This window comes from Hyaena hyaena, unplaced genomic scaffold, assembly GCF_003009895.1.
Source record: "Hyaena hyaena isolate Hyena2069 unplaced genomic scaffold, ASM300989v1 scaffold_6, whole genome shotgun sequence".
Classification (NCBI taxonomy): domain Eukaryota; kingdom Metazoa; phylum Chordata; class Mammalia; order Carnivora; family Hyaenidae; genus Hyaena; species Hyaena hyaena.
Window position 1 is genome coordinate 5,108,738 of NW_024080638.1, and position 27,489 is coordinate 5,136,226.

Below are 27,489 nucleotides of genomic sequence, written 5' to 3' on the forward strand. Positions count from 1 at the left end.
GGAGGAGGAAACAAGGAGAGGTTTGTAAAAGGGTACAAACTTTCAGTTATAAGTTGAATGGGTTGTGAGAACCTAATGTATGTCATGGTGACTACAGTTAATAATACTGTATTGTATACTTGAAATTTACTAAGACCATAGATCTTACACATTCTTGCCAAAAACAAAATTTTAAAAAGGTAACTATATGAGGTAATGAATGTATTATTTGATTGTTGGAATCATTTCACAATACATACATATATCAAATCATCAAGTTGTATAGTTTAAACATCTTACAAATTTGTCAAATAAACCTTAAATAAAGGTAAATAAATAACCTGGGGGGAAGGCACCTGGGTGGCTCAGTTGGTTGAGCGTCCATCTTGGCTCAGGTCATGATCCCGTGCCGCGGTCCATGGGTTCTAAGCCCCGCATCAAGCTCTGTGCTGACAGCTCGGAGCCAAAAGCCTGCTTCAGATTCTGTCTCCCTCTCTCTCTGCCTCTTCCCCACTCTGTCTCCTCCCCTCTCTCTCTCTCTCTCTCTGTCTCTCTCTCTCTCTCTTTCTCTCTCAAAAATAAATATTAAAAAATAAATAAATAATAAAGGTGGGGAAAACCTACCATTTTACACTTAAATTAACAATTATAGAGAGGTATGTTAAAATCTTCCACAGAGGCTATAGATTTGCCAATTTCTCATAGTAATTCTATAAATTTTCTTTTATGTATATTGGGGCTACATAATTAGATGTATAAAGCTACAGCATATGACAGTGGGTCAACAAGGAACATATATTAATGAAACACAATGTACAGATATAAAGCATGTTTACATTCGTGTGCTCATGGGAGACATCACTAATCAATTAGGGCACTCTAGTTTGCTCCTACATTGCTCCAGAATGTTTTAGCACATCATTCTATGCAAGCATCTTAGTTGTCATTCAAAAAATTCCTTTTGCCTTTCCCTGGCCTACCAATTTATCACCCTAACGGCTAGAATATTCTAAAAAGAAGAGATTTCAGATCAATGGGATAAATAAAAGATTATTTAATAAATAGTGGTGGAACAATTTATGCCTTAAGAAATAATGTCATATTTCTGCTTTCCATGATAGAGTAAGAATAATTCTGGATTCACTGAAAAAGTCAATATAAAAATTATGAACTCCTAAACAGTCTAAAAGAGAACATAAGTGAAAATAATCTTTTCTGGGGATTCAGAGCACTTTAATGACCACAAAACAGAGGCTGGAGCGAGGAAATAAGAAATAAGTCTGATAGATTAGGTTTTATAAAAATTAAAATCTTTTTTTCAGTCGTAAAAAACAAAGTGAACAAATAAGGGAAAGCGTAGCAGTGTATATGATAAGGTTATTTTTTTTAATGTTTGTTTACTTATGCATTTATTTATTTAGAGAGAGCACGAGAGCATGGGAGGGGCAGAGAGATGGAGAGAGAGAATCCCAAGCAGGCTTCACGCTGTCAACACAGAGCCCAATGCGGGGCTTGAACTCACAAACCGTGAGATCATGACCTGCACCAAAATCAAGAATCAGATGCTTAGCCAACTGAGCCACCCAGGCACCCCATATAATAAAGTTCTTAATGTATAAATGTCTTATAAATTAAATGAGAAATAGACAAATAACCTAGAGGAAAAATAAACTAAGAACAAACAAATACTTTACAAGAGAAGAAGTATTAATGGAAAATACATAATGGCAAAAGGTTACACTTCATACTAACAACAAAAAACCATGAGATATCTTTTTCACCCATCAAATTGCCATAATGAGTTCAAAACTGAGAACATTGTGACAGAGTGTGCATCAGCAAAAACATCTGGAAGGAAACTTGAAAACACATGCCAAGGGCCTCATTATTATTCACACACTTTGACTCAGTAGTTCCATTTCTTTAATTATCGGAAGGCCATAATTACAGCATCACAAAAACACAAGGGACAAGACGCTGACATTTTATTCCTAATAGTCAGAAACTGGACCTACGTACAATGGGAGAATGCTTACACAGATAATAGTGTATCTGTACGTTAAAATAAAATATGTAATAATCAGTGATGGTGGAAATGTACACAAAACCATGTGCAGTGTGCTTCATATCTTATTTAGCATGTATTTTCTCTACATATAATATGAAAGAAGCTCAGATATAAATGCAAAACGTGGTAATAATATTTGTTTTCCAAGTCTAGGCATGTCTGTGAAATGACTGACTATTGTTTTTATTCTCAATATCTTATGGTTGCCTTCTTATTTTTTACAGTGAATGGCTAAAATCAGAAAAAGATTTTTAAAAAGAAAATGTCAGAGAACAAAGGGTGCCTAAAAATCAGTTTATTGCAGTCTCAAATATTTCCTAATCCAGAGACGTACAATCAGCAACCGTCTAATTAGGCTATTGTCAAAGAAACATCTCCAAATCGTACTTTGCTCGCAAAGAAAGAGAAACCACAGAAAATGTGTGCACCCTTGAGTACGTGTTGTGATAACGCATAAAGGCCTGTGTATATCACAGCTCAAAATCTCTAGGACTTTCCCTAGTCAGCACAGTTCTGTCCGGCCCCTGCCCTGCGCTAACCTAAAGCAACCCCTATGTCTGGCCCGCAAGCCACACGCCCAGGCTTTGAGAAAGAGCCAGCAGCGCTGTTGGGTTGCCTACCCTAATCCTGTGATTACCAAAACATCACAAAAATAAGACTTATATGTGGGTTTATATTTTTATTAAATTAAGTCTCCTGAGAGCATCATGGCTATGCATAAACCACGCATACTAATCCTGGCATAGCTCAAAGAGATCCCTGCAAAAATAGACTATGAATAAATTGACCACGTCACACTTACTCAGTGTGCAGCATAGTTTTCCTAGTGTTATTTTGTGCTGCTGAGCCACTGAGTTGCTGAGGGGTTAAATGAAGGATTCTCTTCCCCTGAGGTAGTATAGTTTTCAAAACTGGAAAATTCCTTTCCATGCAGTGTTGATATACGTACACACTTCCTGAGCCTTTATTTATCTAACATAGTCACTGTAAGTGTACGGTGCTATTTATTGAAGATGCTAGAAGATGCATCTAGCATCTAGAATTCATTCAAGATGGCTGAATTCCAGAATATAAAGAAGCATTTTCATAATCTGTGTGTGCAACTTGCAATTATTGCTAGGTAAGGTGAAGGGCAAGTCGACTGTATTCATCTTCTGATCTTTCAATTATGTGGCAAAAATGAGGGCTAGTCATTTTGAGAAGCAATTTGCCAAGCTATCTTAAATATGGTGTTTAAAACAGTTCAAATATTATGCTTTAGATTTCTTTTTTTTAATTTTGTTAATGTTTATTTACTTTTGAGAGAGAGAGGAGAGAGAAGCATGAGTGGGGGAGGGGCAGAGAGAAAGAGAGACAGAATCTGAAGCATACTCCAGGCTGTGAGCCGTCACCACAGAGCCCGACGCGGGGCTCGAACTCACGGTCTGCGAGATCATGACCTGAGCTGAAGTTGAACAGTTAACCGACTGAGCCACCCAGGCGCCCCTATACTTTAGATTTCTGAAGTGAGGATCCCACAAATCAAATTAAATCAAACTGAAATTTAATAGGTGCACAGATTCCTGAGGATTAGTCACATGAAATATTGTCTGCAGCCTTGTGTTTCTGGGCTCACGTTAGCCCTCACCTCTGCAAGTTTGAAATATTCCTCATATCACCAGCAACCACCATGTGGTCAAATCAGATGGCCACTTCCCACTCCTAAACTCCCTCACCCTCTCAAAACCCTTTGACCAAGGTGACCACTCCCATCTTCTCAGGGAACTTCCTTCTTTCCCACAAGAATGCTCGTGCCTGGAGTCCCTCCAGCTTCTCTGGCAGCTGTGTCGCACTCTCTCCTGCTTTATGAATTTGCTCTTCTTCAACACAGCCTCTTACGGTTGACATTACTCGGGGCTCAGTCCTGGGTCCTCTCTTTGACTCCATCTGTACTCGCCCATGACGATACGTGCTGTCTCATTAAACAACATGTGTGTGCTGACGATACCCCAGTTTATACTCAAGCCCAATCCTCTTTTCTGAGCTTCGGTCCTAAATCGGCCCTACCTAGCAGGCATTGTTACTTGTATTGTCACATACCCATCTCAAACCTCATATCCAAATAGAAAATCACGATGAAGAACATTTCCCTGCCTAAACTGGTTTTTAATCCAATCTTCAGCATCTCAGTCCCTGACGCCACACCCACCTAGGCATTGTACCCCAAAGCCTCAACGTCATTTCTGTTCCTCCTCTTGCTTTACCGAGTCCTGTTGTTCTGAACCCCTGACAGAAGCAGCCATCTTTATAGAACCTCATCTCGTAAGTGACATAACATCACTTCTGCTGTGTTCTGGTCTTTAGCAGTGAGTCATCAAATCCAGACCATACTGCAAGAAAGAGGATCGAGCACTGGGGGGCCACCTTAGCGGCTGCCTGCACCACCCCGGCACTGCCAGGGCAGGCGTGGCGAGGGCTGCTCTGACCCCTGTGCAGTGCTCTCAACCCTGCCAAGAGCTTCTCTTCTTACGCCGCACATGGCCTACTGGAAGCAGTTGGTGATGTTTCCTTTGGACTCCAGGGCCTGGCCTACTGCCTAGCCATGACCTGCTGAACTGAACTGAATTGGGTGTTTCTAAGCCAGGATCAAAATATACATAAACAGTGCTGAGACTAAACTGAGAAATGAAGCTCCTAGGATGGGATGTTTCCTTTGGAGGTGATCTCACGGTGCCCTAAAAACAAATCTAACATATTTGAGGGATATGCGGTAGGAGTCTGGAACACTCCAGTTATAATGAAGAAGCAGAAAGGAGACAGGCAGTGAGAAACAGGGAGGAATCTGTCTCCCTGGTGGGAGCTTCCATAATGGTTTCCAGTCTTCTGTGTCTCTTCCTAATGCTTCAGGAAACTCTGGATGAGATTTGCGATTGAGGGAAGCAGAAAAGATGAGCTATAGAAGGGAAGGCTGTAGGGTGTTCATACCAGTTTTATCATAAGAGGAACCAAGGAAGGGCACTGGCTTACCACTACCCTCAGGTCCCCAAATGACAAAGGCCAAAGAAGGCCCAAATCGAATCCACTCTTTTCCTGTACACAGAATATGCCCTGAATTCCTGCTCAACATTTCCCTCCTAATTTAGCCAGATGAGTAACACACATAACCCTTCTTCTCTACCAAAGCATAGACTTTAAATACATAGCACTCAGTGACTCCAGCTCTCCTTTCTCTCCAGCACGCAGTGGGCCTCCCAAGTTGCAGAATGTGGTTCTGTACGATTTAGCCTCCACATGCTACTATAAAGAAAAAGGGAGGAATAAAAAGAAGACCTGAGGGAATAAGCCAAGGAAATCTCTTTAATGCTTCATTCCCCTATCAAGAGAATCCATCAGTAAGGCCTAAAATTCTTAGGGAGAAAGGGGGATGTGGTTTCATTTATCCACTCTTTCATCATAAAATAGGTCCCAAGGGCTACAATACATCAGTAACTCTGCTAGGCACAGGAATCACAGACATACAGGACACAAAAATCAGCCTTCACTAAGCTCACCCCCTTGTGCAGAGAAAGAGTCAAGAGCAGGTAAGAATTCTACTATGCAGTGTGCTGTGGGCTAAGCAAGAGGGGAGCACAGAGTGAGAGCAGGGGGCATGCCACCTGGACGGGGGCATCAAATGAAACTTCTCCAGGAAGCAAGAACCAGGTGGGATCTTGAACGACAAGCCATGTTTGGCTAAAAGAAAACAGGGGATGACATTCCAGCAGAAAGGCAACCATGTGAAAAGGCATGGAGGTCACAACGAGTGTGGTGGTGATTTCAAGGCACTACAGTTTCTCCTTGAACGAGGAGTGTGAGGAAAGGAAGACGAGGAAAGAGGGAGGAGAGGGCAGCGGGGGACTTCCCAGCTAAGGGAGTGCGGAGTTCACCCCCAAAGCAGCAGGAAGTCATAAAACATTCCAAACAGGAGAATGACAGGGCCAATGTATATACTAGAAGGAAAGTTCTCACGTCAGTGCAGACAGCGGATTGGCAGGGAGACCCACTCGCTGCTGCCTAGAAACAGACCGGAAACTAATGAGAATTAAAAGTGACATGGTGAGGGCAGTGAGAAAGGGCTAATCCAGACAGGCCTTCAGAATGTAAACTTGATGAAACTCAGACACATACAGGGTTAAGGAAAAAGAAGGGTGTCAGGGGTGGCTCAGAGCCCAATGGCTTAGGAAGCTGAATAGAAGATGTAATGTTCACTGAAACAAGAGATAAAGGAAGTAAAAAAAAAAAAAAAAAAAAAAGAAACCCCAGGCTTTAGGGAAGGTGATGAGTTTAGGATTAGACATATTGAGGTTATAGGGACTTAGGATCAGTCCAATCTCGGATGCATTTAAATTCAGATAGAGTTTTGGGGGGAGTAGAAATTTAGACTCTAGGTCTTGAGAGCCTTGAAATAACAGTTTGAATTTCATCAGCTCTGAGACTGTGATACCTTCCCAAGCTCTCTCCCCACAACTCCGCATAATTACATCTCTCATTCAGATAGGGTTGGGGCAGTTGGGGACCAAACAGGTAGAGATATGGCTAGGTGTACAGGGCTGGCTCCTTTATCTTACTGTTCTAATCCCTGAGATCACTTGAACGTTGAGAATCATGTGCTACAGATCAACTTAAAGCCATGTCAACTTGAAAAAGCTCTGAATTTATATACAACTCATATGTATTAAATACATTCCACATGCCAGTCACTATTCTAAAGAACCTGCTTTCAGAGAACTCACTAATAAGAAAAAGCATATATTCTTCAACTTTCCCACTGACACCTTCATTTACAGGTTCTTGGAACTGGGTACAGTATTTGGAGGCATGTAAGTTTCCAGAAATATTTTAGCTCAATGACAGCGGTAGAAAGCCATTACAGAGATATGGCCTGTAAAAGTGGCATTTTGTCTTAGAGAGCCTTTTGCAGTGATGGGGAGAGAAAGCAAAGTGTGAAGGTTTCCTGTCCATCCTCTCTGATCTCATTGCTAATTCTAGTTAAATATTAAGTGTTTTTAAGATTAATAATATTATATATCAACTGTTGAGTTTCAGTTGCTTGTGAGCTAGCCAGACAGGTGTTTCCAGCAGAGATTTAATTCAGAGCTACAGGTAAGAGTCATACATATTTAGATGTTGCCTAATGCTTTAAAATGGTCAAAACCACTCCTAGAGTATGTGTATGGTCAAGAGAGGTGTGCCAAAGACTGCACATTTAAATTCTTCATGAGGGAATGGGGCGGGGTAGGGGTGGGGGTTGGTTATGAAGGAGACCACAACAAAAAATAACAAGAAAACCAGGAAATAACTCTATCATAAACAAGCCAGGTGAAAAAGAATTTTAAGTAAAAAGAATGGCTAATACTACCACACACTGAGGAAAATTCAAGTAAGATGCATAATGAGTTATCTATTAGCTTAGCAAGCCGGTTTTTTAATTTCATTTTGATATTTAACTTTTGGCAATATATTTTTTTCTCAAGTGGATTTTACAAGTTGTCAAGCGGATTAATGCTTATATGACTTCTAGGTTTTGTGTCCTACCAAAGGCTTTTTTCATGAGAATATACATATATATGTAATTTATACATTTATTCATTTATTTATATTTTAGATGTGTATATATACATCTAAATAAAAAATATATATGTATATATATATATATTTCCTACAAGTAAGTGTGTATGTGTGTGTGTGTGCATGTGTGCGTGTGCGTGTGTGTGTGTGTGTGTATCATATAACATGAGAGAAAGGGTTAACTAGGGGGAAAGGAAGTGTTTCGGAAGGATACTAGGTAGCTTCTGGAATACTTGGGAATACTGGAGAGGCAGGCAGGAAGCAAGCGGTCAGGTGGCCAGCACCATGGCCAAGCTCTCGGCAGAGGGACAGCCTGGTCAGGGTGACGCAGCTCCCCTGCTGACGCTGGGCACAGCCGCCGGCACTGCCCTCATCGGACACTGGATACGGCTGAGGCACCGGCATGGCTGTGTGCCGCTCTTGGCACCACTGCCACCGAACACTTGATGCCGCCTCCACCAGAAAGAATTCTCACTACCTCCTTTGTGTCACCAGCTCCAAGTTGCGAGTCCCAGCAAAGGCCTCTGATTGTCTGAGCTGAGGCCACTTGTCCATACCCACCTATCAGGGATCACAAGAGCAGGTATTCATTTTTCTCAGCTTACATAGGCGGAGCTGGGATCTGCCGCTTCTAAAACTCACACGAACATAAGAAGCATTTCAGATACTCGGTTTAAAAGCCAAAAACAAAAGTAACTTCACTATAGAGAGTAACGCCTTCCTGGCAAGGCTGAGTTTATGATTTGTACTTGCTCCTAATATGCCTTCTGTAGTTGTCATATTGTTTTATATACAAAAGCTTTAATCAAACCATAAATTGAGGGGGCACCCGGGTGGCTCAGTTGGTCAAGCGTCTGACTTTGGCTCAGGTCATGATCTTGCAGTTCATGAGTTCAAGTCCCACGTCGGGCTCTGTGCTGCCAGCTTAGAGCCTGGAGCCTGTTTCATATTCTGTGTCCCCCTCTCTCTCTCTGCCCCTCACTTGCTCACATTCCATCTCTCCCTCTCTCTCTCAAAAATGAATAAATGTTTTTTAAAAAATTAAAACATTAATTGAATAATATCATCATACTTGACTCTATGTAAATTCTTGTTTTTTCAATTAGCAATAATCATGCCTGTTGACTTACTGGCTACAATATTGCTACTGCACAAAGTTACAGACGCTTTTTTTTTAAGACTTTATTTTTTAGAGCAGTTTAGGTTCACAATACTGAGGAGGAACAGAGATTACTCATATTCTCACTGTCCCTACACTTGCTTACCTCCCCCATTACCAACATCACTCACTAGGGTAGTACATTTTTTGGCAAAGATGAACTTACATTGACTCATCATCACTACCCAAATTCCACTGCTTACCTTAGGGTCCACTCTTGGTATTGTATGCTCTGTGGGTTTGAACAAGTGTATAATGACATATAGCTTTCTTCCTTATAGCATAGAGAATATTTCCAGTGCCCTAAAAATCATCTGTGCTATGCCTTCCCTTCAACCCGCCCCCCACCCCCCTCACCCCTCCCGCTGCCCACCACTGCCTCCAGAAACTACTGATCTCTTTACTGTCTCCATAGTTTGGTCTTTTCTAGAATGTCATTTAGTTAGAATCATATAGTATGTAGACTTTCAAATTGGCTTCTTGCACTTAGATTTTAAGATTCCTCCATGTCTTTTCATGGTGTGATAGCTCATTTCTTTTTTTAGAGTTGAGTAACAGTCCATTGTCTAAATGTGCCACAGTTCACTTATCCACTCACCTACTGAAGAACAGCTTGGTTGCTTCTAAGTTTTGGCAATTATGAATAAAGCTGCTATAAATGTCTGTGTACAGGTTTTTGGGTGAACATGTTTTCACTCCTCTGGGTAAATATCAAGAAGCACGTTTCCTGTATCATATGGTCGGATTATGTTTAGTTTGGTAAGATACTGCCAAACAGTCTTCCAAAGTGGCAGAAGCCTTTTGCATTCCCACCAGCAGTGGGTGAGAGTTCCTATTGCTTCAAATCTTTGCCAGTGTTTCAGATTTTGGCCATTCTAATAGATGAGTAGTGGGTTGTTGTTTTTTTTTTAATTTTTGTAAGGTTTATTTTTGAGAGAGAGAGAGACAAAGTGTGAGCCAGGGAGGGGCAGAGAGAGAGGGAGACACAGAATCGGAAGCAGGCTCCAGGCTCCGAGCTGTCAGCACACAGCCCGACACAGGCTCAAACTCATGTACAGTGAGATTATGACCTGAGCCGAAGTCGGATGCTTAACCAACTGAATCACCCAGGTGCCCCAGTGGATAAATTTTTAAAGAAAAAAATCCCTCTGGAGGCAGCATTAGGGTCCGAACAGCCTGTGGCAGCAGACTGAGGCAGGGTGGATGATGCTGCAAGAACAGCGGCCACCCGCAGCTTTCTCCTGGAGAGGCTGATGGAGCGGACATCCCCCGGAGGCACGGTGGAGGGCTTCTTCTTCCCTCAGTACGACTTACACCATATGTGTAAACTTCAGGGTCTTTGAACTGTAGCCATATGTGGGTTTTCCACTGGGTTTTCAGACTGCCAGTGGGGCTGGATGAACCAGGAAGAAGCGCAGAGTTCATTCAGGTGACCAACGGGTCAGAGGTCTCAGAGAATAGTTCTGTTCTACAGTACAGAAAATCCAGACAAACAGACCCATAGTCTTGGGGGGAAAATCCTATAAATGCTGGGGAACCAAAGATGCACTTCAGAGAGGCAAGGGGTGGTCTGATCTAGAAGCAGTGTAGTCTTTGGGAGCAGGTAGAGAGGCGGGGTAAAGTGTGATATGCCCATCAGATGACTGCAAAGGTACCTGCTGAAGACTAATTGGAGTAGTGGCACACAGTCTCCTCTGGTGTCTGGTGTGTGCTCCGGGGAAAACCGGAACTCTTTAGAGAGACCAACTGGGGTTTCCTTCCGCTTGTCCTGTGGATCTACTTGTCCCCGGCTCTGTGCCTGTGGAAACTGATTTCTATAAACTCTATCTACGGGCTTTCTTGCCCTCCAATTCCTTATTGGCCAATGGTGAGAATCTGCCAGAAATCAAAAGCATTCTCATGAGCTAGCCAAATCCCTCAACCAAAAGTCTTAACTCCTAATAGAGCTGTCCCTCGGCACAGTCTTTAGTTTCCAATAAGTGGTTTTCTGCCCCCTTCAACCCTCAGGCCTAGAGATGGCAAAGAGCACCTGTTAGTAGTTCACAGTCTCTACCCTGATTCTTGTGGTTTCCCAATATTCCCAATACCCTACACCTTTGTATATCGCCTTGTATTCTATTTGAGCAGGCCATCGATTTCATTTTGGGACCCAGACAGCAGCCTAAGATATAAATTTTATAAGATACAAATTGACCATTTTAGTAGACATCTTTTCCTTTTAGAAGTTCCTGCTAGCATACAATTAAATACTCCACTTTCTACATTCACTCCATTTTTCTTCCACCCACCCCTACCCAGTCGCTTGCCCACCCACCAGAGGTTCACTGAGTCTCCACACTCCAGCAGCCTGACTCCACTCAATTTTTCAAGTTGGATATCTGGTATTCATTTTGACTTTATGACCCAGGCTTCTCCATATTTGTCTCCAATCTACCCCTTCTTCTCCATTTACCTCCTTGTCCTTTGTGGGCAGGAACAGTGGCCTCAGAGCTGGTCTCCATTCTGAGAAATGAACTTAACTGCACATAAGCAAAATGGCCCCAGGTCATGGGCTGTGTTCCCAAGGTGGACCCCTGAACTGGCTTGAAGCTACCCCACATCACTGAGTCTCTGCCTTTCCTGTCTTTGCCCCTCCATTGTCTACATGCCTACCTTCTTTGTGCTGCCAGGATCGTCACTTGTTTATTGAGTGTGTCTCTTCTCAATACGTCCACTTTGCTCCCTAGCATCACATTTCCTTCTCTCTTCTGGAATGCTGCTTCCCTGGACTAATGTATCAATAACTAATGCCCTTTCCTCCCCCAGCCCCCAAAATAAACCTACCCTTTCAACATCTGTCATTTGTAAAGCTGAGAAGTGCTGGAGGAAAAAAAATCATACTAGGGTGTATGATATCAGCATAACTTTAAAGCGACAACCTCAACTGTGTGCTCTCTTATTTTCCAGAATAACTGTTTTAAATCTTCTTCAACCTCACCTTCTACTTCACAGAGGTGATAGAAGTCATCAGGTGAGGGCTCAGTAAACTCTTTCCCATTCCCACTAAAAACGTGTCTACTTATCCCTTCCTCATCATTTCCCATTACAAGATCCAGTTTAGGGCTCCAATCCCTCCTGCCTTCCTGGAGACCTTGAACTATCTATTATCTCTCTTTTTCTGTCTTTAACCTCTTTCTCTCTACAGGATCCTTCACAGCACACCTTCAAAATAAATAAAAATAAGTTCTGGGGGCGTCTGGCTGGCTCAGCTGGTAGAGTATGCAACTCTTCATCTAAGGGTTGTGAGTTCAAGCCCCATGTTAGGTATAGAGTCTACTAAAAAGAAAAAAAAAGAATAAATTCTGTCTCTGTCCAACCCCTCCCTCCAGCTGCTGCTTAACTTTCTCCTTGTCACTCTTCTTGAGAGAATCCTCCTCACATACTGTCTCCATTTCCTCACATCCTGTTCACTCTCCACTCTGCGTACACCACTCCGGTGTCTTAGTTCATTCCCTACTGCTCCCCGGGACTGCCCTTCACCAAGATCACAAACTATTTCTGTGATGCTAAATTCAATGGAAACCTTTCAATTCCCTCTTACTTGACCACTTAGACGCGTTCAACATACTACATACTTGCCTTCTAGAAATGCTCTCTTCCCTTCTCTCCCCTTTTGTGACACTCTATTAGTATATAGCTTTCTACCTAACTAGCTGCTTTGTGTCCATCTCTTTTTCTAGCTCTTTATCTTTCACTGACATTTAGAGGTTGGAACGTGTCATGGCTCAGATCTAGGGCTTCCTCTCTGTTCACGTGTTCCCTTTGGCATATTAGATTCTCTTATGTAGCTTGTACTGCAGTCTACATTCCCATGGTGTTTCACTTCTCATAGAATGAAGCTCTTACGGAGACATTCAAGAACCTGAGTTATCTCCCCTACTTGCCTCTGTAGCCTTTTCCCTCACTTCCTGCACTCCAAACAAACTCTTTTAATTTCTATCACAGCACCATGGTCTCCATATCCCCAGCCATCTCCACATTCCTCTCCCACTGCCTGTTAGTCTACTCCCACACCTCCCAAGTCTGGCTGTCTGGCTGTGAGTTATCCTGCAGGCGTGTCCCTCAGTGGCACTTCCTCAGAAAGGCATTTCTTGCTTCTCTAACTAGGCCAGGCTCATTTTTTTATTCAGGATCGGTTTTTATATAATTTTACAATGTAGTGTATCTCTCCAGATTATAATGTATTTATTTAGTTGTGTAACTGTTTTGTTATTCATTCCCTTACCAGACATTAAGCCCCAGCTGTTGTTGCTGAATGTTCCACATACAGTGGGTCTTCAGTATAATTCATTCATCATTCATTGAAGATTTTCTTTCAAGAGTCCTTTCCAATTTTATAAGGTATAGGCTCCAAAAATACTGATGCACCTCTAATAGCTATCCTCACAGTTAATGGGAGATCCATCTATTTAAAATATATATATATAAAATATAAATACATATAAATATATTTATATATATTTTATATATAAATAAAAAATATATAAAATATATATGGTATATATATACCTTGAAAAATATATATTTTATATATATACCATATATATTTTATATATATACCATATATTTTTTTTATATATTTTATATATATATACCATATATATATATACGGAGTCTTCTGGAAAGGGCCATCCAAGTGGCATTCATGACCCATTGTCTGCTGACCAGTGAGGCAGAGAATTAGGTCATTGCCCTTTGTGATAATTAGAAGGGGCTCTTTGCCAATCGTCACTAGATGTATGAGAGCCCGGTGCAGACCAGAAGCGCTAACTTGGTGATGTGCTGACTTGAGCAGGAATGGGGCTCGTGTCGTCAGCTGCTGTACAGCCAAATGCCAGTGTCTAGTTGAAGATGGGGCTCAGAACGGTGCTACCTGCTCTTCGAGTCTCCTTCCTGGGAGTTTGGGCCCACTTCTGAGACAAAGAAGCAAAGATAGCAAAGGTGGTGAGGCAAGCTTCATTGCCATATTTATTTATTTATTATTTTCAATGTTTATTTATTTAATTTGAGATAGAGAGAGCAAGCAAGCAGAAGAGGTGCAGAGAGGAAGAGGGAGACAGAGGATCCCAAGCAGGCTCCACACTATCAGCTCAAAGCCCAACGCAGGTCTCAAACTCATGAACTGTGAGATCCTGACCTGAGCCGAAATCAAGAGTCAGACGCTTAACTGACTGAGTCACCCAGGTGCTCCTGATCGTTTTTTATTAATGGGAAGACTGGCCATCAGCCTCACGTACTCTCCTCAAGCCCTGAGGACCGGCGCCCAGTCTCAGTCCCTGGGGTGAATGAGTCTGCTACTGTAAGGAACAGATTCGCTTGTACTGCAGGAACGAACGCCATTTCGTATCAGGGGTACAAGAAATTGCTGCGGGGAATGTAACTTTGGAATCGGCTGCAGTGTTCCTACGGAAGCCACGCTCCTCATGGGCTTCTCGCTCGGCCAGACTGCTCCATCTTGAGCAGTACATTCTAGTTTCAATTTTTCCTCAACCGAGTTTTGTCTCCCCGTAGCACTGTGTAGTACTGCAGTCACCTTCAGACCCAGGTCATGATGGAATGTGAAGTAGGAAATAACTTCCTGGGGTTCCTGGCCTAGAGGGGGCAGTTTCTACTGGATTCAAGACTGGTGTCATCATTGCTTGTTCTTTATCTTAGGGGAAAAAAGTTGAAAAGTGCTCCCTTACAAGCCCTTCTCCCAGCCATCTGAAGGAAGAGGGTCCTTGGGCGCTCACAAATCTATAGCCAACCAAATTTCCAGAACCCTGCACTTTCCCTAGTGTTATTTACAGAAATGACAGGTAGCCACATTGTTCATCCTGCTGATTCCTAAATTCCTCAGAAAAAAAATGTGCCCATCTTACTAACATTCAAATTTCCCATGAAATATATAGCATTCACAGGATATTCTCAGCAGAAACCTAATCAAATCTGTATCTCTTCTATTAAAACTACATTAGGATTGGGGCGCCTGGGTGGCTCAGTTGGTTAAGCATCAGTCTTCAGCCTAGGTCATGACCTCACGCTTCATGGGTTCGAGCCCCGCGTCGGGCTCTGTGCTGACAGCTCAGAGCCTGAAGCCTACTTCAGATTCTGTGTCTCCCTCTCTCTATGATCCTCCCCTGCTCATGCTGTCTCTCTCTCTCTCTCTCAGAAATAAATAAAACATTAGGATTATTTTGATTGCAGCTTAAGGACTCAAATTCATGTGTAGCCAAGTTTCCCCAAAGGGTGAATCTATTAATTTAAATAACAAAGAAGTCCAGTAGACAGATCTGGCTTTGCGCATTATTTCTTTTTAATGGAACATAAAAGCTTCCAACAGCTCTGATAACCTAGTCCTCACAGGTGCGGATCTAAAAAGGAAGAGCTTTTTTAACATGAGCTCCAGTAAAATGCAAGAGTGACCTCAGCCTGGCCAGCATGAGCCATAAGCCCACTTCATTGTTTTATGTTTTATTTATTTCTGAGAGAGAGAGAGAGAGAGAGCATGAACCGGGGATGGTCAGAGAGAGGGAGACAAAGAATCTGCAACAGGCTCCAGGCTCTGAGCTGTCAGCACAGAGCCCGACACGGGGCTCGAACCCAAGAACTGTGAGGTCATGACCTGAGCCGAAGTCAGATGCTTAACTGACTGAGCCACCCAGGTGCCCCTGTAAGTCCACTTCTGAATCAATCCCTACGGTTTGGTAGCAGAGGTGTTCCACATGGAAAATACTGGCAATATATATAACAGACAGAGGTCATAAATTGTTTATATTGAGCATATATTTAAGATTTCTATAAATAAGAAAAAGAAAAAGAATGTTAGAGGAAGATAGACAAAAGCCACAGAAGAGGAAAATGAATAACAATAAACATATGAAAAATTCTTGTTACCAATAGCGTTCAGTGAAACAAGTGTATATTAAAACAAGGAAATAATCATTTTTACTCTATATAAATGTAAGAATGCAAAGGGAAATGTTGATAAGAGTGTGGGAAATGGGTCCTCTCAATACATTGCTGGGGGACAAATCTGTACCATCACACATGCATAATTTAGAGAACTATGTTGTCAATGGAAATGATGGCTAGTGTGGTACGTATTAGCTTGGTAATGTCTCCAAGACATATCCTTCAGTGAGAAAAAGAAATTTGCATAGTAGAACATTTTGGAAACCATGGAGCTGCACCTTTAGGAAGATCTGCTATAAGGAATGAATTTGGCTGACAGCCCACAGCTGCCAAGTCCATAGACTCACGAGGCCCAAGAATGAGGATGCGCCAAGGCAAAAATGTTAAAACAATGTGGTAAGTGCAATGATAGAGATGTGCACAAGACACACACACCCAGAGAAGGCAAACCAAAGTAACTTTGGGAAGATGAGGAACTTTTGGTCTGGGATGGCTCCCAGGAGGAGATCATGATCACGTTGGGATAGATAAGTGCGTGCAGAGGAGGGGAAAGAATTCCAAACCAGCAGAACAACCTGAGCAATTAACAGAGGGAAGGAAGCCACATTCAGGGAGTTTACAACAGGTTGCTAAATATTAAGATAGAGGCATGGATTATAACAAATGAGGCTAACAAGATAGGCAGGGGCCAGCAAGGCCTCCTATGTCATGTTAGGGAGGTCTGAATGGGTTTTGATGTGGCCAAGATCCACGAAAGCCTTTTGAGCAGGAGAGTCCCTCTGAGAAGAGATTAGACGACAGTACGACAGAGTAGAGGAGAACAGATAGGAGGCTATCGCCATCATCCAGAGAAGGTGAACGTCTGGAAAGGAGATTTGGGGGAGCGTTGTTCTAGTTGGAATCAATGGAAGGGAAGAAATCCAGGAATACGGAGCTGGTACCGTCCGTAGGAACTGGTAATGGGCTGGAGGCAGGAGGTGGAGTCAGAGATGGGGAGGAGCCTGATCAGATACACCCAGGGCGCCGGCGCGAGCGCAGAGAGGTGGTAAACCGAGTCAGATCAGGAAACCTATACCTCAGGGAATACAGGGATGGTTGCAAAGGCATCTGGTATTGTCCTTCTGCCACTGTCTTAAAAGGGATTCTAAAGGGATTTTCTTTCCCTTGTTCCTCCAGCACTACACTCGCATTACTGGCCTAAGTGGATACTCACCAGCTGGCCGTGTCCATCACTACAGCCAAGACTGAGAATTCCTGATTATACTTAGAGCCTGTGGAGCTGCTGACACAAACAGTCATTAGCAGACGACCCTTTAGTAACAAATTATGCTTTAAAATGTAAACTGTGGGGGCATTTTCCTTGCGTTGTCCAGAAGGAACTTTCTCCTGCCTGAGCCTGGATTAATCATGAGAGAGCTCGTCAACATTCCACTGGTACATATTCTCACTTTGGTTGCCTTCAGCGGGACTGAGAAACTTCCAAAAGGTTTGTTTGAGGAATCTTGTCTGCTTCTTGCCTTGTCACAGTTCTAAAGTGCATGTGTGTGCTCCGATCACGATCGATTCATATGATGGTGGGCTTGGGTTTTACTTGGTGAAGTAGGGGTGCGGTGTATGGAGAGGGAGAAAACTGTAGAAACAAGCAGTTGAGTGACGGTCTCCTGTCTACCAGTATCCCTCCCCCGCTTACGTTCTTTAATAAAAAGTCTAGCCACACAGGGCATGCAGAGCCCTCACTTGTAGGAAAACGAAAGCAGGTAGACTGCAAGTTATCAAGGTCTGTTTGGCTTATGTGTGTGTGTCAAACTTCAGGGTGGTCTTAATGGATGATGAAAACCTTTTCACATTAGTTTTGTTGGGAATATAATCAACTCTACTCCCAGATGTCCAGAGTGTTTGCTTCTGAACAAAAATCATTCCCATTTTCCGTTTCAGTTTTGCAAAATTTTAAAGAGTATTTTAGTTCCTAAAAATCGGAATTAAAGAAGGACTTACACAATTTGCCTATATAATAAAAGCCTGAAGACAATGAGTTCTCATTAACTTTGAGGTTGGAGGCACGAGTTGGCTCAGCAAGAGACTGTGAAAGTTTTTTTTCAGAGCCTTTGGAATGTACCGGAAATAACACCACCTCAGGGAAAGGAAAGCAACTTAAGAAACTGACAAACACCTGTTGCAGCAACAAGAATGTCCACAGTGATCTGGTTTCTGGCCAGTGTATTATAAAACGGAGACTAGTGTATTTCAAATCAGGAAGAAAGACAGGAAAGTATGTGATTTACAAAGTGACTGAGGGGCTTCTCTGAAAAATTTTTTAATGATGTGAAAAAGACGGAATGATATCAATGAAAGAGTTTTTGAATTAAGTGTATTAGAGTGAAAAAGCTCTGTGTTTTATGATACACTCAAATTAATTATTTTCCCTTTATGTTACTTTCCCAAAGAACTGAACACCTTTGTATTGCATAGGTAAGTGAAGGTAGTATCTCTATGTAGATGGGAAACATAGCTATAGATTTCGTGGGTCACTAGAATTTTTGGAGCCACAAGGGCAAGATTCACATGCTAATAAGATACAGCTTTCTTCACAATCTGATTTCAGAGACTTATGTTTTGTTTTCTTTTTCTGTCTTACACAAGCAGAATAGTATCTTCAGATGTACTTAAACACTTAATTGCCAACTAATACTTTAAGGTATCGCCAGATAAGGAAGAATCTAGATCTTTTCAAACAGCTAATAATAGCCAGAACGACTTAACATTGGCTTCAGATTATTTTAATACTTCCTGATCATACAACGGATGTCCGGTAAGGTACTACCTGAATGTTCACACTTATGGCCTTCTCTTATAAGTCTTATTTGTGCTCTCCTATACCACAAAGTTACATAAAAGTGGCATGGGTAAATGCTAACATCTACTAAAATTCAGTCTTATCAGGAACAAGACAATTGATTTTCCTGGTTCAAATCAGGATTTGATGCATTAAAGAAAAAAACTATCTCCCTGTATAAACAACTCTTAATTTATATTCTAGAAAGAAATGATTTACAGTTCCCAAACTTTACAGGTAAAGCCCTTTAATTCAAATGCACACCATCCCCATTCTGAAAAATTCAAAATATGGTGATCTGAAGATAAAGCCAAGCATCTTGGACTTCAAATAAAATAATCAGATTGTTTATCTAACTTTATGTATAATTAATTTACTGCTATAATTAGATTATAAACCCCCAAAATTAAAAGAATGTTTTTACCCAGTCTGCCGTATTTACGTTAAAATTTAAATTAGTTATGGATTTAACACCAAGCTTAGCCAAGAACACCAGACCTAGGAGAACAAACATCCATTAACGACACACACCAGTTCTGAGAATAAACATGATCATAAAAACACAGTTCTTAAAATTTTAAATGTTAGAGTTCATGGAATATATTGGTACAGAAAACAATAATATGTTATTATTTTAATATTACTGAAAGTAATAAAGATGTTCCACACAAAGTATCTCAGGGTTATTGTCTCTATTCTTGACAGAGAATAAAAAGAATTTGTTTAGACAGATACCTTTTTCCTAAGTCCTTTAAAAGAAATGAATCAAGGAATCTGCATAATAATGTGTTACAAGATGATGGGTTTTAAATAGCACAAGAGTATTTAGTGGATTCTTTTCTAACTCTCCACATACCATTTCCTCAGTAAAATTAATAACAGACTTTGTAGAAATGACAAGCTCAGTATCATAACACAAGCAGGAGAAATTTACAAACCATCATGTATGAAAGTAACCCACGTTTCATTGAATACTTGCCTGAGCCACATACTTCAATAACAGTGCTTTATCAGGAGATATTAAGTGTGCCGTGGGATTTAAATTCTGTCGAAGTATAGGAGTTCACGTAAGCAGTACTGAGTTTCTTTAATACGCACAAAGAACTCCTGTCCAAACTCCACTTTTTTAAATTACCCCATTTACTCCCATACCTAGAAGTTTTTGAGCCTAAGTGATTTATCTTCAGATATATTTGAGTAACTTCCTCTTCTAGATCGTAGGCATACAAAGATAGGGTTCACAGATTAAACAAATGACTAAGTCAGAGCAGGCACAGCTGTCATTGAAATCCAGGACACCGAGTCCTGGATGAATATTGACGTACATTGAAAGAGCGACTCATTGCGGGTTTGGGGAAACACAGTTGCTTTAAATAATACTGCCCCTTCAAGAACAGAAAGAAAGAGCAGAAATGTCAAGATTTCTGCCGTCTTTCCAGAATAGCAGGCAAGTTTCCAGTGAACTAGGACTTAAAGTCACAGGACAAAGAGACAAGTGAGGGGCATGTACGGGACCTAAAGGATGTGGCCCCATTCAAGAAAGTGAGCACAGAGCGGACCAGAGTCATGCAGGGGAGCTATGAGGGCCATGCTGAGGACCCGGCTGGGGCTGGGGGCTGAGCCTCTATAGTGGCCTTGTTTGCACCAGAGTTTCACTCCATCTAACAATACTATATGAACATAGGAGCAACCGAGGACAGCGGTTAGATTAGTTCAAGGTTGGTTCCTCCCAGAGTCAGGGCGGCTAAAGGACTAGACAGAAAGGGAGCTGAGATTATATGGCAACATACCACACAGCCTAGGCTGAATAACCTAGGCAGTGAAGTGAGGACATTTAAGGCTGGAAGGGAGTGTCAACATCAAGTTCCTTTTCCTAATCTTCAGTGTCTTTCTGTGTGTGTTTGGGGACAGCACGTAGTATTGGAGAACCTCCATTTCCTAATAAAATGAAGAGGTATGTACTAGTGTTCAACATATAATATTAGTTACTATGCTAAGAACAGTCAGGGATTACTGAAATGATCGCTCTTGGGTAACATGCACATTTTAGACGGGTCCCTTTGGGACTATATCTTAACCCAAATGAATTCACCCAGCAGAGGCAATTTCAGAAATTCTGAATAGTCTGAGCCAGAAGCCCCTCTGGCCTATTCCCAGTACCATTCCTGAGGGCAAGGACCAAAAGTGAGTTCTGTGACAAAAAAATGAATGATACAACACTAATAAGTAATTAAGATTATCAATGAAGCTTACAAGTTCCAAAGGCATCATAATAAAAAATAACTTTTATTGTATCACCAGTAGGATAAATGAGCCAGTTTCTAAGATAAGCCAAATGGTGAGCAATGCTAAATAACCTCTTTCTTTGGGGAATCTGAAAGATTTCCAGCACCAAAGTGTTTTATCATATTGAAAAAACAATACTGTATTCATGTTAGAAAAAAAAAAAACATGAATACATCCCAAGTCTGAGCTCTAATTTTACTAAAACAGAAAGGAGCAAATTCACCTGACTTCTTGCTTTACTCAGTCATTTGGTCACGTTAGTCAACAGCTAGTCAATCAGAAGCTGGTCTGTCCATGACCATGCGGATGAGCCCACAAAAGGGTAATGTCAAGTTCCTTCTCATCACGCAGCTAGGATTCAAGTGAAGTTACTCTTTGGGTCCAGGAAAGCGTTGTGCTCAATTTCATGTATTTGTTATTCATGTGGTCCTTGGATTGAGGGAAGAAATAGTGCCCTGGTTTAAACAGGCTCTGGCTGAGATGAAAGCTGGATAACAGAATGAAAGTAAACAGGAGACAGTCTGCTGAGTCAACAAATGTCATTAAATACAACGATGTGATTTTGCCAGTAACAATTTGAAAATGGATTTGTTTGGATGATTTTGAAAGATGGGCAAAGTGAGCTTAGCCAGCTATGCCCAGCCTATATAAATTGATACTAACATAAATCTTCTTTTTCCCTCTGTCTATAACTAATATTATGCTGAAGGCATGGAATTGCTTAGAGTGAAAAGATAGGAATTTAAACTGCCCTTAACCTTGAAGTTTAGCTGTATTATTTTCTGCTTTTGTAATGCTTAGACAGTTATTTAGCCATTCTTAGCCTCCATTCTTCACCTGCAGATGAGAATAATAATAGTATCTACCTTTATGTTTGCTGTGGTAAATGAGATAATGAATGAAAAGTATACTGCGTGGCTCATGGCAGGTTCTTAATTTTGGAGGCTACAATTATTAAAAACAGAGTCAAACAATGCACAAGATTATAGTGTCACTGCACATGATGGGAAGGTGTTAATCTAATAAAGGTCTTAGGAAAACCTCATATATTTCTCCACAACTGTGTAAAGACATTCTAAGATTGAATACTGAGAACAAACTGAGGGCTGATGGGGGAGGGAGAGAGAGTAAGGGGGGTGATGGGCATGGAGGAGGGCACTTGTGGGGATGAGCACTGGGTGTTACATGGAAACCAACTTGACAATAAACTATAAAAGAAAAAAATAAAATGAACTGAAAAAAGACATTCTAAGATTTACTTTCTTGATCTTAATTGATCTCCACAGTTGTAAAAATATTAACAACATACGTCTGTTACCTCTGTCACTTCTGAAGTATCAGGCAAGAAGAAACCAATGAATCAAGTTTATTTTCTTTTATTTTTTTTAATGTTTGATTTATTTCTGAGAGAGAGGGAGAGACAGAGTGAACAGAGGAAAGTCAGAGAAAGAGGGAGATACAGAACCTGAAGCAGGCTTCAGGCTCTGAGCTAGCCGTCAGCACAGAGCCCGACGCAGGGCTCGAACCCACAAACCGTGAGATCATGACCTGAGCCGAAGTCAGATGCTTAACCGACTGAGCCACCCAGACGCCCCTCAAGTTTATTTTCTTAGAAGAATAATACATGGCCATTAAGAACGGCTTTGTGGATACAAACTACAGAAAAGATTAAAATAGGGAGGGCACCTGGGTGATTCAGTCGGTTAAGTATCTGACTCTTGATTCAGGTCAGGTCACGATCTCACGGTTCATGAGATTGAGGCCCATGTCAGGCTCTGCATTCATAGTGCAGAGACTGCTTGGGATTCTCTCTCTCCTCTCGCTCTCTGCCCCTCCCCAGCTGGCTCTCTCTCTCTGCCCCTCCCCTACTGGTGCTCTCTCTCATGCTCTCTCTCAAAATAAATAAATAGACCTTAAAAAAAAAGGTTAGAATAGAAAGTCACCTTGACTTCCAAGACTGTTTGAACATTTATTTTCTTCCATTTTTTCCTATGTATCATAAATGTTTATATACTTCTGCTACCTGCCATTTCTACTTCACATGAATGCACGAGCATATTCTATTTTATTTATCCTCTTAAAAATACCATTCACAGTGATTATGTACATAATATCTTGTTAAGAGTTGCTGATAATATGCTTAATATTTGCCTCCCTGAGACAAAGAAAAAGAAAAAAAGGCCCTGATTTGTTGCCTTTGCTGATTTCTGACTCCAACCACAGCCGATTTCAAGCTAACAATGAACACTGAACTGGGAAGAGATGTACAGTAATGTGGTTTTATATACTAATTCTACCATACAGTTATATTAGGTGTAAATTACTTCAAGAGTATAGATAATAGTAAAGTGTAGGAAAATAATTAGGAAGTGATAAATTTTGAGTATGATTAATTGCTTTTAATATAATTTATTGCATTTTCAGGGTTTTATTTTAATTGTTTACCTTGAGTATAGTTGGCACATGACGTTACATTAGTTTCAGGGGTATAGCGTGGTGATTCAGCTTCTCTAGATGCTATGCTATGCTCACCACAAGTGCAGCTACAATCTGTCACCTAAATTCATATAATTCAGTTGTTTTTTTAAAAATATATATATATTTTTCCTTTTGTGATCATCTTCATTAATTATTAGTTTTTCAAATTTAAGTATAGTTGACATACAATATTATATCAGTATCAAGTGTACAACATAGAGATTCAACATTTATATACATTGTGAAGTAATTACCACTATAAATCTAGCTACCATCTGTCACCATACAAAGTATAAAGCAGTTTTTAATAATGGCTGTATTTAACAATCGTCTCACAGAATTCTGGAGAAATTAACGCTTGGCTTTAGCAAGCCAGTACAAGCCAGCTCCAGAGAACTGCACTTATGAGGCAGAAACGTGGGCCGAAACTTTCTTCCCCTTCAGCACGATTCGTACGATCCAGTACAATTAACCTATCCTGTACAGTGAAAGTCATCTGTGTGCCTTTCCACGGTGAGATTATTTCCTTGGGATAGATTCCCAGAGGTAAATATTAACGGTAAATTTGCAAGTTATCCAGACACTGGGAGAACAATTGAACAGTTCAGGCCTCTGTTTCGAAATTACAGAATCAAATAACACACAGTGTCCCATATGTGCAAAGGACCAATTTAAATGCTTCACATGTATTCATTTAACTAATCCTCATGACAAGCCTCTATGGCCGTTTTATTATCCTCTCCATCTACAGCTGAACAGGCCGAGGCACGAGCTGAGCGACCTGGTGTATCAGGAAGTGACAGAGCAGGTTTTGAATTCAAGCCCTGTGCTAGCTAGCGTGCCTCTCGTTGCCTGGCTACTCAGTGGTCTTTCTTTGTAAACAACAAAGGCATTCACTATTATCAATTCACCTTTGGGCCCTCATTACCTGCATCCCGCAACCGCAACCGTAATATAATATTCATTGTTTTTATTTCTTTATCAATATGACTGTACAATTGATTGTTTACTCTATCCACAGGAGCCTTGATGCCTGTGTATAAAAGAGGTCATTTCAGGGGCGCCTGGGTGGCTTAGTCGGGTAAGCGTCCGACTTTCACTTAGGTCATGATCTCGCGGTTCGTGGGTTCGAGCCCCACGTCGGGCTCTGTGCTGACTGCCAGCTCAGCGCCTGGAGCCTGTTTCAGTCTGTGACTCCCTCTCTCTGACCCTCCCCTGCTCACACTGTCTTTCTCTCTCTCTCCTAGAAATAAATAAAAATATTTAAAAAAAAAAAGAGGTCATTTCATGTAAATATTTTCTGCTCTCTTATTTCAACTATTTGCTTTCAACCTTTAAAAAAAATTTATGCCTTTTATAAAGGCCTCAGCAATACAGCTCATTTAAACATTACATCAGTAAATGTGCTAACCCTGGGGATAGTAAAAGGTCTAGGACATGGTCGTTGGCCCCAAAGCCCAAAGCTTTTATTATGGAGTATGAGATAAAAACATCAACAGATCAGTTTAATAGCATCTGTGTGACAAGTGCTATAAGAGTGACATTTATAGGATGACCCCTAAGGAAAAGGGCATTTGGCTCTGTCTAGCTAGGCTGGGAAACTGGGAGAAGATGCTACTTAAACTGGATCTTAAAAGCACCACATTGGGGCACCTGGGTGGCTCAGTCAGTTGGGCGTCAGACTTCAGCTCAGGTCATGATCCCACAGTTCGTGGGTTCGTGGGTTCAAGCCCCGCATCGGGCTCTGTGCTGACAGCCAGCTCAGAGCCTGGAGCCTGTTTCAGATTCTGTGTCTCCCTCTCTCTCTGACCCTCCCCTGCTCATGCTGTCTCTCTCTCTCAAATAAATAAAACATTTAAAAAAATTTTTTTAAAAAGAAAGAAAAGCACCACATTAAGGAGGAAGATGGGGGCTAAGTAGGGCACTCCCAAGCACCAGGTTCCCTTACGCGCAGCCCATGAATGTGTCTCTGAGTTGAGTGAAAAAATAAGGTTTGTTTAGATTGTGGATGCGTGTTTTATGGCCAGTGTGCCAATTTGCCCCAGGTATCTCATGAGGCTGTCACCCCCTATCCTGCGTCTACAATATTGTTCACACTACTTACTTGGCTCTGATAGGTACCTTGCATTTTACCTAAAATGACCATCTAATTGACTGTTCAAACTCGGATACTTTTGGAATACAGGGAGCACTATTAATAATTATGCCAGGAGAGCAGGCATAGCTATTATAGCTGATCGTTTTATGTATCCGTCCATCCTTATTATCTAGATTGTAGGCTCTTCTTCTTCTTTTTTTTTACACCACAATAGAAACTTACCTTTTAGTGGTTTGTTGTCTATCTATTCTTCTTCCTAAGTATTTATACTTACATTCACATTCATATTATTTACAAACTTGTTTTCTTGATACATGTATCATTTCAAATCTTCTTTTTCACTTAAAAACATATTTATACATTTTTCCATGATATTAGAAATCTTTCAAAAATCTTTTTTTTAACATAATTTATTGTCAAGTTGGCCAACATACAGTGTATACAGTATGCTCTTGGTTGTGGGGGTAAATTCCCGTGATTCATCACTTATATACAACACCCAGTGCTCATCCCAGCAAGTGCCCTCCTCGATGCCCATCACCCATTTTATCCTCTCGCCTAACCCCCCATCAACCCTCGGTTTGTTCTCTGTACTTAAGATTCTCTTATGGTTTGCCTTCCTCTCTGTTTGAAACTGTTTTCCCCTTCCCTTCTCCCACAGTCTTCTGTTAAGTTTCCCAAGTTCCACCTATGACCAAAAACTTATGCTAACTCTCTTTCTTGGACTTATTTCACTTGCATAACATCCTCCAACAGCACTTTACAACAGCCAAATTATAGAAAGAGCCCAAAAGTCCATCAACTGGTGAATGGACAAAGAAGATGTTGTTTATCTATACAATGGAATACTACTTGGCAATGAGAAAATTGTGGGCTCTTCTAAGGCAGAGATGGGCTTTACACATCTTTTTGCTTCTAGTCAACCTGGTGCTAAATAAATCTCTAAACAGTAAATAAATCTCTGATAAGTAATAATAATGATAACAAAGTGGTAATGATGATAATTATTTTAAATAAGGTCATGCAATGGGATAGATTTCCAGACTCATGCAAATACAGGTATTGACACTTTCGTTCCCACACCATCCAGATCTTGAGATGACCAGGACCCCACTCCGTTTGCTTTGGTGGATTCACAGACTTCCTAAATCATTAAAGAGGGCTGCACCCCACTATCAACCGACTCTCATTCTTCTTAACAGCCTCGTCCTCCTAACTCCTATAATCCAGGTGACCCTCATTTCATGGGCGGACAGGAGGAGAGAAAGAACAATGTCAAAGCCTCTCCTATTTTCTCTTTTTGCGGAACACACATACATGCAGCGACACATACACACAAACAATGAAAAACAAAGATAAGACCAGTTTTGAAATATAATTTACATACTATGCACTTTACCCATTTAAAGTGTACAACTAGGGCTCCTGGGTGGCTGAGTCAGTTAAGCATCTGACTCTTGATTTCAGCTCAGGTCATAAGCTCACGGTTTGTGGGATGAGGTCATGTTGGGCTCTGCGCTGAGCGCGGGGCCTGCTTAGGATTCTCTCTCTCCCTCTCCCTCTCCCTCTACCCTTGCCCCACTGGTGTTTGTGCTCTCTCTCTCTCTCAAATAAATTTATAAAAAACTTTAAAAAATTAAAGTTTACAATTCACAGTTGTGTGTTTATCATCAAAATCAAATTTAGAACATTTTTATTACATCTCAAAGAAATCCTGTGTCCTTTACCCTTCTCTTACCCCCTAATCCTTCCATCCACTCCCCCAATCTTAGGCAATCACTAATGTATTTTCTGACTATAGATTTGCCCACCTGGACATTTCATATAAATGGAATCATGCAATATGTTGTCCTTCTGACTGGTTTCTTTCACCTAGCTTATTGTTTCCAAGGTTCATTCATGGTATGGTATATATCAATACTTCATTCCTGTCTTTTGTCATATAATATTCCCTTGTATGGATATACCAATTTTGTTTATCTGTTAATCTGTTGGTAGACATGTGGGCTCCTTCCACCTTTTGGCTATTGTGAATAACGTTACTATGAACATGGTTCTACAAATATCTG

At 41.1% G+C, this 27,489-nt stretch overlaps 1 protein-coding gene across 5 annotated transcripts in view; it reads left to right on the forward strand.

Annotated features, from left to right (window-relative positions):
- Positions 1–17,132: 17,132 nt before the first annotated feature.
- The window catches only part of MUSK (muscle associated receptor tyrosine kinase), a 90,636-nt gene continuing 80,279 nt past the window's right edge, over positions 17,133–27,489 (forward strand). For all 5 annotated transcript variants that reach the window (XM_039240411.1, XM_039240437.1, XM_039240429.1 and 2 more), the window contains exon 1: positions 17,133–17,211. In XM_039240411.1, the coding sequence (XP_039096342.1) occupies positions 17,133–17,211 (79 nt within the window). The remainder of the gene's footprint in view (positions 17,212–27,489) is intronic.